The sequence below is a fragment of the Oncorhynchus tshawytscha genome, linkage group LG19 (assembly GCF_018296145.1).
Source record: "Oncorhynchus tshawytscha isolate Ot180627B linkage group LG19, Otsh_v2.0, whole genome shotgun sequence".
Taxonomy (NCBI): Eukaryota; Metazoa; Chordata; class Actinopteri; order Salmoniformes; family Salmonidae; genus Oncorhynchus; species Oncorhynchus tshawytscha.
The window spans coordinates 32,465,482-32,480,862 of NC_056447.1; the positions used below are offsets into that span (position 1 = coordinate 32,465,482).

Genomic DNA, 15,381 nt, shown 5'->3' on the forward strand with positions numbered 1-15,381 from the left:
GGGGTATATGTTTTCCAGACAGGGCTGGACCAGCTGTCACCAGGGGGTATATGTGGTCCAGACAGGGCTGGACCAGCTGTCACCAGGGGGTATATGTGGTCCAGACAGGGCTGGACCAGCTGTCACCAGGGGGTATATGTTTTCCAGACAGGGCTGGACCAGCTGTCACCAGGGGGTATATGTGTTCCAGACAGGGCTGGACCAGCTGTCACCAGGGGGTATATGTGGTCCAGACAGGGCTGGACCAGCTGTCACCAGGGGGTATATGTGGTCCAGACAGGGCTGGACCAGCTGTCACCAGGGGGTATATGTGTTCCAGACAGGGCTGGACCAGCTGTCACCAGGGGGTATATGTGGTCCAGACAGGGCTGGACCAGCTGTCACCAGGGGGTATATGTGGTCCAGACAGGGCTGGACCAGCTGTCCCCAGGGGGTATATGTGGTCCAGACAGGGCTGGACCAGCTGTCACCAGGGGGTATATGTGTTCCAGACAGGGCTGGACCAGCTGTCACCAGGGGGTATATGTGTTCCAGAGTCGAGATTGAATACTGCTCAATCAAACTAAAATGTACACATTTGAACACTTTCAAATACTTGAGCTGCACTTGATTTCATTTGCCTGGTACAATGGAACCAATGAATATCACCGTCCCAAAAGTGCAATCTCCAAGCTAAATCAAGGACGCCAGAAACAAAATACCTAGCATGCTACATACGATATAGTGTATCTAGCTGTGGTTGAGATGCTCTGAATGCTGTCTCCACAGGACCTAGGACACTCTGTAAAATACAATGGAAATGTTCCCTGAGGGGATCAGGGCAAAGCTGGGTGAAACTTTCTACTACAACACACACACACACACACACACACACACACACACACACACACACACACACACAAAAAAACACTCACTCACTCGCACACACACTCTTGATTTGATTTGACTCACTCGCTCACACACACTCACACGCAAACACACTCACACGCATGCACACACACACATACACACACACATACACACACACATACATACATCATACATACATACTACTGGTCAAAAGTTTTAGAACATCTACTCATTCAAGGGTTTTTCATTATTTTTACTATTTTCTACATTGTTGAATAATTGTGAAGACATCAAAACTATGAAATAACACATGTGGAATCATGTAGTAAACAAAAAATATATTTTATATTTGACATTCTTCAAATAGCCACCCTTTGTCTTGATGACAGCTTTGCACACTCTTGGCATTCCCTCAACCAGCTTCATGAGGTAGTCACCTGGAATGCATTTCAATTAACAGGTGTGCCATGTTAAATGTTAATTTGTGGAATTTCTTTCCTTCTTAATGCGTTTGAGCCAATCAGTTGTGTTGTGATAAGGTAGGTTACTACATGATTCCATATGTGTTATTTCAGTTTTGATGTCTTCACTATTATTCTACAATGTAGTGTACATCTCAGTCATGAATGAGATACTCTTCCTAACCTCAGCCCTCATGTCCCAGAAAGACAGTTTCTTCAGAAATATGGTATTATGGTTGAGTTTTTAATTTGATGTTCATTTCATGTTCATCATGTTAATTGTCATCATCCAAACGGTTGTTAATTCTGTATCTCGCTAGGATGGCCTCATTCCTTTAATTTGCTCAAAGAGGAGTCGGCTAGGTTTTGTTTGCTTGTCATTATGTCTAATTGATGCTTGGAGTCTGCCTAGTCTGAGTGCCAGAGACTACAATATTTAAGAGGGTGCATCACATAGAAACAAACTAAATAGAAAATACAGGATGCTCTCTCATGGTATTTTAAGTAACGATGAAACATGTGGCCTCTATATAAACATGTACAGTATGTCCATTCATTTTGAATAAGCCCTCTGGAATGGTACTCAACAAAGATGCTGGCAAGAGTAAGAATGTGTTTGTGGATAAAAATGTAGCTGGTGAATGAGCCTCAGCTGTACTATGAAACTACTCCGCTCTACCACTTCTAGCACAGAGCCCTTATTCTACAGCCTGTCCCCACTCTCTCACCAACCCAGATCTCCTCAACCATCTACCTCGAGTTATTCAACTCCCCCCACTCCTACCAAAACTCTCCATTTCCTCCATATACCCTCTCTCAAACTCCCCCTTACACACAACACCCCCCCACCCACCATCCCCGTCTCATTCTATGAGATATGAGGAGAGGTCCAGATGGTTTGAGGACGTGTGTTGGAAGCCAGCCTGGACAACCCAATGACAATACTCCTTTAATGTCTGTAGGACATGTTTGTAGTTTGGGTTTTGGCAGCAGCATCAGACACACATTACCATACTCTACTCTACTGTAGTTCCCTACTGTGTTTTCCCCCCAAATAGTGAGTGCCAGATAATGAGTGTACGGTGTGAGAAATGAACGTTTATTAGCTAAGAATACCATATATCTGGGAGAAAAGCACAAAATATACAGCTACAGTGGTACCTTTGGAATCACCTTGGATCTGATCTTCATCTAAGTCACAACAATAGACTGTTGGATTCTAAACATTGAACATTGAGATATTAAAGACATGATAGATCAGACGCATAGTATATAAAGGAGTGAGAAGGTAATGGTTCTCTGTAGTAAGACAACTAAGCTTGGAATGTGTTCAGTGCAGGAAAACAAATGTATGTGACAGTACTGATAAGGGGAGAAACCGTTGAAGGCTCATATCACTTAGTTCCCTGCTTAGCAAGAATGATGCAATGTTTAGAGATACGGGGGAGACTCCACCCAAAGTGGGGTATGAATACCACCACAGGGGAAGCCATGTCTGTGTCTGAATACAGCTGTGTCGACCCTTTGGGAAGAATTCAACTTGGTTAAGCTTCTCTTGTGTCTGTGAGTTATTTACTCTGAAAAATAAGAACCTAACAAGACTCAACACAATCTACTTAAACTAACACACAAATAATTATACGTTTTCATGTCTTTATTGAACACACTGTGTAAACATTCACAGTGCAGGGTGGGAAAAGTATGTGAACCCTTGGTTTTAATAACTGGCTGACCCTACTCTGGCAGCAATAACCTCAACCAAACATTTTCCGTAGTTGTGGATCAGACCAGCACAACGGTCAGGAGGAATTTTGGACCATTCCTCTTTACAAAACTGTTTCAGTTCAGCAATATTCTTGGGATGTCTGGTGTGAACCACTCTCTTGAGGTCATGTTACAGCATCTCAATCGGTTTGAGGTCAGGACTCTGACTGGGCCACTCCAGAAGGCATATTTTCTTCTGTTGAAGCCATTCTGTTGTTGATTTATATCTGTGTTTTGGGTCGTTGTCCTGTTGCATCACCCAACTTCTGTTGAGCTTCAATTGGTGGCCAGATAGCCTTATATTCTCCTGCAAAATGTCTTGATTAACTTGGGAATTCATTTTTCCATCATTGATAGCAAGCTGTCCAGGCCATGAGGCAGCAGAGCAGCTCCAAACCATGATGCTCCCTCCACCATACTTTACAGTTGGGATGAGGTTTTGATGTTGGTGTGCTGTATCTTTTTTTTCTCCACACATAGTATTGTGTGTTCCTTCGAAACAACTCAACTTTAGTTTAATCTGTCCACAGAATATTTTGCCAGTAGCGCTGTGGAACATCCAGATGCTCTTTTGAGAACTTCAGACGTGCAGCAATGTCTTTTTTGGACAGCAATGGCTTCTTCCGTGGTGTCCTCCCATGAACACCATTTTTGTTTAGTGTTTTACATATCGTAGACTCGGCATCAGAGATGTTAGCATGTTCCAGATATTTATTTAAGTCTTTAGCTGACACTCTAAGATTCTTCTTAACCTCATTGAGCATTCTGCACTGTTCTCTTGCAGTCATCTTTGCAGGACAGCCAGTCCTAGGGAGAGTAGCAACAGTGCTGAACTTTTATAGACAATTTGTCTTACTGTGGACTGATGAACATCAAGGCTTTTAGAGATACTTTTGTAACCCTTTCCAGCTTTATGCAATTCAACAGTTCTTCATCTTAGTTCTTCTGAGATCTCTTTTTTTCGAGGCATGGTTCACATCAGGCAATGCTTCTTGTGAATAGCAAACTCAAATTTTGTTGTGTTTTTCATAGGGCATGGCAGCTCTAACCAACATCTCCAATCTCGTCTCAATGATTGTACTCCAGGTTAGCTGACTCCTGACTCCAATTAGCTTATGGAGAAGCCATTAGCCTAGGGGTTCACATGCTTTTTCCAGCCTACACTGTGAATGTTTAAGTGATGTATTCAATATAGACAAGAAAAATACACTAATTTGTGTGTTGTTAGTATAAGCAGACTGTGTTTGTCTGTTGTTGTGACTTAGATGAAGATCAGATCTAATTTTATGACCAATTTATGCAGGAATCCAGATCCTTTCACAGCGTTCACATACTTTTTCTTGCCACTGTGTATGAATGCATATTAGGCATATTATCTTAATCGCGCGTTGTTCTGTGCATGGTGTTAGCTGTGCTTTAGATCAGTGCTTCTCAGCTGGTTTTGCCTCGGGACCCAAATGAAACCAGTTTGTCTCAGTCGTGACAATATTTGCATCACAACAAAAATGAGCCAAAATGCAATCGGAAAAACTATTTTTAATACTATATTGATAGAAATTGTAGCAATAATGACGAAGAAAACAATTAAAGTTTACCCACATCCATTAAAGAGCGCTGCTAATAGCTCTATATTGAAAATACTGTGATTGAAGAAAAAATAGTTAAGAGATAACATTATTGAGTCACTTTCTACCAATATCTACCTGGTTTTAGTCGGTTAAGTTCAGGCTGGAGTATTTTTTCAATTGAAAAAAAATCTACAAAAACACAGTGACTCATTCAAAATGTCCTGGGTCGTGACCCAGCAGTTGAGAATCACTGCTTTAGATACTGTGGATTCCCATTAGAGATGGAGTGGTAGCTGTGCTGTAGGAGGCCGACTGTACTCGAGCTGTGACATATTTCTCTTACTCCATTACTCCTCTAGCTGTTCACTGGTTGTGGATATGATAGTATAATGTCCATCTCTCCACATCCCTCTTTCTCTCTCTTCATCTCCATCTCTCCCCCTTCCTCTTACTCTCTCTTCGTCTCCATCTTGCTCTCTCTCTCCTCATCTCCATCTCTCTGTCCCTCTCTTTCTCTCTCTTCATCTCCATCTCTCCCCTCCCTCTTTCTCTCTCTTCATCTCCATCCCTCCCCCTTCCTCTCTCTTCATCTCCATCTTGCTCTGTCTCTCTCTTTCTCTCTCTTCATCTCCATCTCTCCCCTCCCTCTTTCTCTCTTTCTTCATCTCCATCTCTCCCCTCCCTCTTTCTCTCTCTCTTCATCTCCATCTCTCCCCTCCCTCTTTCTCTCTCTTCATCTCCATCCCTCCCCCTTCCTCTCTCTTCATCTCCATCTTGCTCTTTCTCTCTCTTCATCTCCATCTCTCCCTCCCTCTTTCTCTCTTTCTTCATCTCCATCTCTCCCCTCCCTCTTTCTCTCTCTCTTCATCTCCATCTCTCCCCTCCCTCTTTCTCTCTCTTCATCTCCATCCCTCCCCCTTCCTCTCTCTTCATCTCCATCTTGCTCTTTCTCTCTCTTCATCTCCATCTCTCCCCTCCCTCTTTCTCTCTCTTCATCTCCATCTCTCCCCTCCCTCTTTCTCTCTTTCTTCATCTCCATCTCTCCCCTCCCTCTTTCTCTCTCTCTTCATCTCCATCTCTCCCCCTCCCTCCCTCTGTCTTCATCTCCATCTCTCTCTCTCTGTCTCTCTCTCTCTCTCTTTAATTAAAATGATTTGCCCCTGCAGCAGGATGGTTTCTGTATAAAGCATCTGGGACATACAGGTCAAGGCCTGCCTGCTTCATCTTAACCCTTATATAAGACAGCCAACAAAAGGACAGGATGGGATCTGGAACAAACTCTGCAGGCTAATGGTGTTTACATTGGGTTGCACTGATTTCAGGCTTTTAAGAAAACAAATGTTTATTTTGATGCTGATGTTTATTTTGATGGAAGTGGGTAAAATCAGACACCATTTGAAGCCACGCTATGTGCTATTTAAGTGGTCACCAACCTTATCTGAGTCAAGATCACTTTCACAGTCAAAAAGTAAGCCTATATCTACCAATTTTTTTTGAACAAATGTAACATTAACTATTAATTAGCATTGACTTGAAACAGTCTGTGGGAATGAGGGCTGTGCAGAGGCCTAATACATTATCATAGCATATTGGCTACATGCCTGGCCTGCTAATATTGTCCTTCTCAGACCATATTATATTTCATTACTCAAGATTTATTAACAAAATAGATTAGTTGGTGTAACACTTGCGAGACACAGCTGAGCATAAATTGAAATAATTACATGTTTTATTTTACTAGACTGACTGTACCTGCATCTGATGGCCATGGTGCTTTCAAGACAACTGGAAACTCAAGAAAAAAAACTAAGTCATATCATGACGTCAGTGAACTTCAGGTCGGAAAGTCGGAGTTCTAGAAAGATGCCAGAGTTTTCGAGTTGGATGACCAGTGAAAAAGATTTGTCCCAGTCGGATTTCATTTTTACCGAGTTCCCAGTTGTCTTGAACACACATACGTTATTTTGAACACGGTATTATTCTCAGCGGAGGGAGAGAGCAGCAGAGGGTCCGCCTCTCACGGTTCCTGCGCTTTGTGTGTTTCCCTCCTTTCCTCCGGTGAGACTGACCAGAGCGAGAGGCAGAGAGGGACAGTCGAGCTGCTAATAATAATAACATGTATGGCTATCGATACACTTGACGTAGATGAAGCGCATTTTATATTTTGTAAAAGTGTTGACAGTGTTGAATAAAAAGTAGACATCAACTCACTAATAAAAACAGCAGCTCGTTGTTGTATTCTTTGACAGTCTCTCTTGGTCATGGTTTTAAAAGTTATTAACTCTCACGTAAACTAGTGTCAAATTTTGCTGTGGCCGGGGTCGTGGAAGCTGTAGGTAGGCACGGTGATTTGAGCTATCCGATTGGCCAGCGCAGATTTATTCACAGATCTCCTGGTCCACCGGGTAGGCGGAGTTTGTCTTTTCAGAAAAATGCAATGGTTCGAAAGGGGAACACTTTGCCTATCCGGTGCGCAGGGCTGCTGAATCAAATACCCCTACCGCCAACAGATCAACGGGAAAAAAAGGAGCGCAAGCCTTAATGCCTTTATCGTTGGTTTTTCTACTATGATCTACACAATATTATGATCTACACAATGGTGATCCAATTATTAAATGAAATCATCATCAGTGTCACAGATGGAGAACAGACAGCTGGATATGCCCCCTCTCCATGTATCACAGCCATCACTTTATGTTAGTGGCGGGGAGTTGAGCACCCCTGCTGCTGATGCTAACTATACAAGCATAGGAAGTATCCTATTAAAGAGCATTGATTCAGCAAGCATTAGTGTTGGTCAAAATATGTAATTATTCCCATCCATATGCTTCCTTGTACTGCATAGCCTTGTCCTCGTGCACATCTTCAGTGTGCAGCCATGTAGCTATTTGAAAGCCATACGACCCTGAGCTTTCAGACAGATACTCACTCCCAACATACAGCATGTTGGATATAGATCTACAGTGTCTACATAACAGGAATACATAGGGAATCGGTGCACCATTCGTGACAGAGCCATATGTCTCTGTACCAAATGTAGTGTGAAATGGTTGGAAAGGAATCATTTGAGACAAAGACCAAATCTCAATGCTTCCTTAGCCTGTCTGTCGGTTCCATTTACCCATGACTGATATCATCATTTGTTGACATTATTCACAGAGGATCCAGGTGATCCTTCTGATCCCTGACACTTAGAATTAACAGAGTACACAGTATTCACACATGATGCTTAACTTGTGATGTTTCTGGGCATGTTGGGTGAGTGTGTATTTCACAGGCAGTAAGTATTCACGTGTGATGGTTAGCCCAACTAGTTAAGATGTTCCAGAGCTTGGGTGTAGATCAACTGGTTTGGCTCACCTAGTAAGCTTCTGTGCCCGCTGGACCAAGTGTGCCTCGTGTTTACATGAGATGGTTAAGGAGTTGTAGTGATGGTCCAGAGCATGTGTGAATACGTCAATACATCACATCTTCATGACGGTTGAGTAATTGTGATGCTTCTGGATGTGTACAGTATGTGCATATTCCACATACAGTGTTTACATACAGTACTGTATGTAATACAGGAGGTTGGTGGCACCTTCATTGGGGAGGAAGGGTTCGTGGTAATGACTGGAGCAGAATGAGTGGAATGATATCAAATACATCAAACACATGGTTTCCATGTGTTTGATGCCATTCCATTCGCTCTGTTCCAGCCATTCCAGTCGTCCTCCCCTCAGCTGCTTCCACTGGTATGTAATGATAAGTAGTTGTGATGTATGAAAGCATGTGTGTATTTCAAGGATCAGTTGACATTAACCCTCTACTTTACATTGGGGCTTTATGATGACTGCTGATCCGTGATGGTACACACTATAACCCAGTTGTCTGTGACTAGGAGCTACCGAGGCATGAAGTGATGATGGGAGGAAATGTAGTCCATGGATGTGTCAAATATATCTACTGAGGTCACCTACTGTGCTACACTATGAGGACTAAACACACTGGTGAACAAAATGCAAATGTAGGATGAGAGAGAGAGAGAGAGAGAGAGAGAGAGAGAGAGAGAGAGAGAGAGAGAGAGAGAGAGAGAGAGAGAGAGAGAGAGAGAGAGAGAGAGAGAGAGAGAGAGAGAGAGAGAGAGAGAGAGAGAGAGAGAGAGAGAGAGAGAGAGAGAGAGAGAGAGAGAGAGAGAGAGAGAGAGAGAGAGAGAGAGAGAGAGAGAGAGAGAGAGAGAGAGAGAGAGAGAGAGAGAGAGAGAGAGAGAGAGAGAGAGACTTTCTTGCAGGGTCGTCACACTTGTAGCCATTATCTGAAGGTGGCAGATGAAGTCTAAGAGGAGAAACCTTGGAGATAGAAAGAGTGTCAGGATTAAACCATGGGATTATTTATCTAAATCCTGAAGGTCATTGACTTTATTTACTCTCCTGGCAAGTGTACTTGGTTACTTGCTCCCCAGTGAACTCTGAAGTGTATACTTGGTTACTTGCTCTCTAGAAGATTATGTAGCATGTACTGTGAACAGATGTAGGATCTTAATTTGATCACTCTTCTGTTGTCGATAATATTTCTACTTTGTAGGAAATGAAGATGCACTTTGTGATTTACAAACAACAACAAAACACACTAGCACATGGTTATATGAACAGTATCTTATGCTCTGACAGTGAATTTAGGATCACACTGCTGGGTGTTGGGCCTGCTGTGTTGGCAGATATTAACCTTTACTATTGGATACAGTGAGAGAAAGGTAGGGTCTGTAAGTACTGATTTGGGGAAAATCTCCCTGACTAAAGGTCATTCTGATTTGTTTCCTAATGCTAGGTTAGACAGTGGTTGTGTGTGTGTGTATGTGTCTGTGACATGTGAGTACAGATGTAGGATCTTAATTTGATCACTCTTTTGTTGCTGAAAATTTTCCTGCACGACAGGAAATGCAAAATTGTAGTGTATCCCATGTTTGAAAAGGCTTCTAAAGTTTCAAATTTCCACTTTAAAATGTCAGACTTGATTTTCCATAATGAAAAATATATCAACCCCTTCAAAAAATGTCCATTAATTATAGTCTACATAATTCACATTTCTTGTTTCTGCATGATTATTTTCCTGCTGTAACAAACTGGCTCAAATTAAAGTTCTGTATCAGTGCGTGTGTGCGTGGCACGGCGTGCTTGTGTATGTATGCCTGTGTGACACCTGTGTGTGTTCTGTCCCATATCTGTCAGTTTTCTTTTGCTGGTTCATCTGTTTCTGTGTGCGTACCGTGTTATTTTTTTAAAACATTTTTTTAAATTTTACCTTTATTTAACCAGGCAAGTCAGTTAAGAACACATTCTTATTTTCAATGACGGCCTGGGAACAGTGGGTTAACTGCCTGTTCAGGGGTTACTATGGGGAGGGCTTCTCGTTGCTATGATATGGGTTCCCGTGGTAATGACATTAGTATGACCGGTGTGTGTGTCTCAAATTGATCCCCCGATTAGATTTTACTCCTGAACCCGTGTTGTGAATTAAACTGAGCTGGAGACTAGGCAGCCTGAAATCACACCAGAAACGTAACAGTAGAGGGATGTTTTGTGGCCAATTTGTGTCTGATCTTTACATTTGGCAGTGCTGCACCCTCAAGCATGACTCAAACTAACCTTACCCTTACCCCAAAACTAAAATAAACCTAACCCCCTTGCTTACATGCTTCAACCTAACCTCTCACACTTTTTTGTAAACATCAGTAATGTTTTGCAAATCTGTGGATGTTAGCCTCTCTCAGCCTGTGAGATTACATTGTTACAGTTCCTTATGAGATCAAGTTGGGACTTGGGACGCAGACATATGCCATCAAACAAACCGTCTCACATGCACATCCTCTCCTGTCATTTTCCTGTGCCAAACAAGGCTCCCAGTCATCATTGACAGCGTTTGTATTTCAATAAAGGAGTCTGCGCTGTGGCTGGAACCGCATTTAGCCCCCCCCCACCCAGGGAAATGTATACTGTTCCACTTTGTAGTATGATACTCTGTGTGTGTGATGGTGTTCATTAGGATGTGTACTTGAGTAGATTAGCCATAACAAAGCTGTCTCCTCTCCTCTGCACTCAACGGGCAAAATTACACACATTATACGAAACACATTGCTAGCTAAGCATCCCTCCGGCCTTTCTAGTAATCCATTTCATAGTACACACGCACAGACTTATCTCCCCACACACGTATGTTTCTGGCAGTCAGAGCTCACTCTTTGTATCCTATCACCATAACAACCACTTATCATATATTCTGAAAAAAGCCAGAGTGAATTTCTCCTCAGTACAGCTGATGATGGTGAGAGGAGCAGTCGGCAGTCATTCTCAGTGCCAGTGTGTGTGTGTGAGTGAGTGAGCCAGGGTAGCCAGGTATGGGCGAGAGCGGAGATGTCTCTGAGTGCGGGAGCACGAGAGAGACGTGAAGTTGTGAAGGAGTTAAAGAGAGGGATTTTGGAAGGACGGATATATTTGACGCCTTAAATGGTGAGTGGCACACGCCTTCTACATGATGTTCTGCTAATTAGGGATGCTGGTCACAGGCAAGGTGTGTGTGGTGTGTGTGTTTTTTCTGCAAGCGTGTGTACGGTATGTCTGTAAAAAATAATCCTTTGTTTGTGTCACTGCACCTTTTACTTTGTGTGTGTGTGTGTGTGTACTGTAGGTTTCCGTGCATGTGGTGGTTATGTAACAAGTGAGGCAGAGAAACCTTGAGAATAGAATAGTAATGATACCTCTCTGTTAGCCAGATGGGTTATATCTGAACACAGCTCTCTCCTCTAGCCTCTATGTTCAATACCATCTATTTTTCTCACAATAAAGTTATGTTATATACTATACCAATATAGTCTTGACTACTTCAGATACTGTGTGTTCAAACTGTATTGACTATTTCAGATGCTGTATCAATATTGTATTACCTATTTCCTATTTCTCAATGATGTTAGCTGGATTGAACTTAAAGCTACATCGACAGTGGAATCATTATTTCACAGAAAGCTGTTGTCAGCATATGGAATCTCTCAAGTAACCCAAGGTTTTTAAGTCAGTAGTATTGATTGAGAATATTTTACAGGTTGGTAATTAGGCTAATAGGGATTCGAGTCAGGCTTTGGGATAAATACCATTTACATTCAGTCAATTCAGGAATTAAACAGAAATTCAAATTGAATCACTAAGTAACTGAATTGAAGTGGAAATTCACCTCAACCTTTTATTCAGATTAAAGTATTCAATATGTATTGTCCTTATATAGTACTCTATGGCTGTGGTGTTTTGATTGCAGACTTCCTTGTTTCAGTAGTACTACAGAAGTAGATAAGTGGGGAGATTCTGGTCCAAATCCCTATTTGGCCAGTTCTGTGTGTGGCTGCATGGTGTTATTTTATGAATGAGCTTTCCAGCCTTGTACAGCAGATGCAGATGTGTACGTATCCCAATTCACTCTCCAAACATCTGGGTGAGATAGTCATCTGTAATGGTTGAAACGCTTTACTGCAATGAGCTGAATATCAAGCAAAGGTTACAAAGATAAGGATATCCAAAATTCCCTCTTTGGTGTGAAACTGTAACATAAAACTGAATATTGGGAGTAAAGACCACACCTCAACTCCTCTGCTTTCAATAACCAATGGCTGTACATACACCCAATCTACCTCACACCTGTGTGTTTTCCATATTGTGCTGAATTTATTGAATTGAAATGGACTTGACCCCAAACCTAAGTGCTGTTTCCTTTACTTATAATGCACAGTTTAGGAACTAGTTGGTTACAGGATAAGGCATGGGTAAGTGGTCTGATCCTTTAAAGAGAAGTGCTTTGTACTGTATTTTGTTCTTGATGAATAGAAAGTGAGTTTTTTGCTGCTTTGGAAGTACAGAGAGATGGAATATTGCGGTCTACCCAACGGTGCCTAATGCACTACTGTATCCACCTAAATCTTCCACTTGGACTGACATGGAACACACACACACACGGGAGTGTGCTTCAGCTTTCATCTCGCACCTGCATTATTAAACATCTCTATCCACATGAGTGTTACATCACCCAATCACAGCGCTCTCTCTCCCTCTATGTTTTATCTTTCTCTATATCTCCCTAACCATTCGCTCTATTTCACTACCTCTCTTTTTCTCTCCCCTCCTTCCCTATCCACTCTATTTCTCCTCCTTTATCTCTCTCTTCATCGCTCTCTCTTTCTCACTCTCACCCCCTCTCTCCAACTCTACACCGCTCCCCCTCCTCAATATTAAATGCAATTAGATTTGCATGAATTACATTTAAATATGTTTTTAATACTAGTTGAATGACATGGACTCTCTATCTGTCTGTCTCCCAGGCGAACCTGAAGAAGTTTATGGAGTATGTACAGCAGAGGAACATCGAAAAGGTGTCCAAGTTCCTGGAGAAAGGTCTGGACCCCAACTTCCACGACCCTGAATCGGGAGGTGAGGAGACAGTTGCACCTCTAGCATCCAGAAATGATAGAATCAAAGAGACATGCAGAGTTCAGAGTTTAGATCGAACAAAACAGTGCTACAATATGTGAATAAAAACATGCTCATTGATGAGATAATAATTAGGTGGGTTCTTACATTTGTACTAGTGTGGGTTATACACGTGTGATTATTTTTTTGTTGCATAGCCCACTCCCCCTGAGACACAGCCATTATTGATGGTCACCCTGGAGCAATTAGGGTTAACTTACCTTACTCAAGGACACATCAACAGATTTCTCACCTAGACGGCTCAAGGTTTCCAACTAGCAACCCACAGTTACTGGCCCAACTCAACCGCTAGGCTACCTTCCGCTGGGTGCTAACAACTTCCCTGCAGATGTCACTGATTACTGGCGAGAGAACAAACAATGGTTAGCTGAGCCACAGTACTATTTGATATACACTGAGTGTACAAAACATTCCATATAGACTGACCAGGAGAATCCAGCTGAAAGCTATGATCCCTTATTGATGTCACTTATTAAATCCACTTCAATCAGTGTAGATGAATGGGAGGATACAGGTTAAAGAAGGATTTTTAAGCATTGAGTATTGAGACATATTGTGTATGCGTGCCATTCCAAGGGTGAATGGGCAAGAAAACATATTTAAGTGCCTTTGAACAGGTAGTAGGTGGCAGGCTCACCGGTTTGAGTGGGTCAAGAATTTTTCACGCTCAACAGTTTCCCATGTGTGTCAAGCAGAGGTGGTCAGTGCCGTTTAAGATGAGAGGACGATTTATTTTCCATGAGCATGGCCTTATTTCTATTATAGCATATTGGATGACTCTCATTCATAAAGATGGTGCGAAGAACATGGCTGACGTTTACATTCTCCCAGCCAATTGTGCAATTTTGTAATTTATTTGGCGCTTTGTGTAACTTATTTTGTTAAACTTATTGTGTACATAATTAATGACTGAAAATAACTTCTGGACATCAGAGAAGTGACTACTCAACGCGAACTGCAAGAAACTTCTTTCTTTAACAAGTCCGACGAGAAGGATATCCTGCTTTCAGTGGAACAGGCCCAGATCCACGCCTTTTGCGTGAAGAAAAGACACTGGAAAATGGGACGCAGATCGGGGATCCTTCTGAGAATCTGGAGGCGAGCGAGCAAACTCCCAATGCCTTCCTTGCTAACGTGCAATCGTTGGAAAATAAAATTGATGACCTACTATTAAAATGATCCTACCAACGAGACATTAAAAACTATAACAGCTTATGTTTCACCGAGACGTGGCTGAACGAAGAAACGGACAATATAGAGCAGGCGGGATTTTTCATGCACCGGCAGATCAGAGATGCTACCTCTGGTAAGACAAGGGGTGGGAGTGTGAGTCTTTTTGTCAATAACAGCTGGTGCGTGGTGTCTAATATTAAAGAAGTCTCGAGGTATTGCTCGCCTGAGGTAGAGTACCTTATGATTAGCTGTTGACCACACTACCTACCAAGAGAGTTCTCATCTGTATTATTCGTAGCCGTCTATTTACCACCACAAAGTGAAGCTGGCACTAACATGCTGACCAGACCAGACACGTCACGTACGTGAGCGTCGCAAAATAAATGTAGAAATCCATGTTATTCAATTATTGCACCCACACTGCTCGTGCGCGCCAACGAACGTCTACGATGCCAAGGGCTAAAATAGAACACCTTTCTATTTCTGATGCAGATCGCGCTGAAAGTCCTGCCTCTCCCATCTCCTCATTGGTTTATAGAAGCAGGTACCCACGTGCCATCTCCTCATTGGTTATACCCACATGGGTGTTTGAAAGACGAACTGTTTTGCTGGTTGTCGTGGTAATACTATGAAAGTTTAGATGCCAATCACCATATAAGTTCAAAGATGAAAAAGCCTGGAAGGAGGAGAGATGACTAGAAACGATTCGGTTGGCCGTTTTATGTGTGGATTAATTGTCGGAGAAGAGGACCTTGTGCATTTCAGGTAAAATAACAACTCAATGTTTATATCCCAGGACAAATTAGCTAGCAATAGCAAGCTAGCTAAATAGGACAAATTAGCTAGCAATAGCTAGCAAGTGCAAGCTAACTAGCTGAATTGCCATACATGTTTAATGCTTTTAGACCTGTCCCCAAATTAATGTCATTGGTTCAGAGATTGTTTTGATATTTTAAACTGCGTATTGTGATCACGTTTGGTGTAGGGGGACAAAATAAATGTATGCACGATAGCACACGATGGCACATGCGCGCAGCCGGTTTGAGTTCCGTGTAAGAC

General features: G+C 42.3%; 1 protein-coding gene across 2 annotated transcripts in view; it reads left to right on the forward strand.

Annotated features, from left to right (window-relative positions):
* LOC112218979 (SH3 and multiple ankyrin repeat domains protein 3-like) overlaps window positions 1–15,381 on the forward strand; it is a 273,940-nt gene that overhangs the window by 99,913 nt on the left and 158,646 nt on the right. For both annotated transcript variants that reach the window (XM_042301595.1, XM_042301596.1), the window contains exon 4: window positions 12,981–13,089. In XM_042301595.1, coding sequence (XP_042157529.1) covers window positions 12,981–13,089 — 109 coding nt within the window. The remainder of the gene's footprint in view (window positions 1–12,980; window positions 13,090–15,381) is intronic.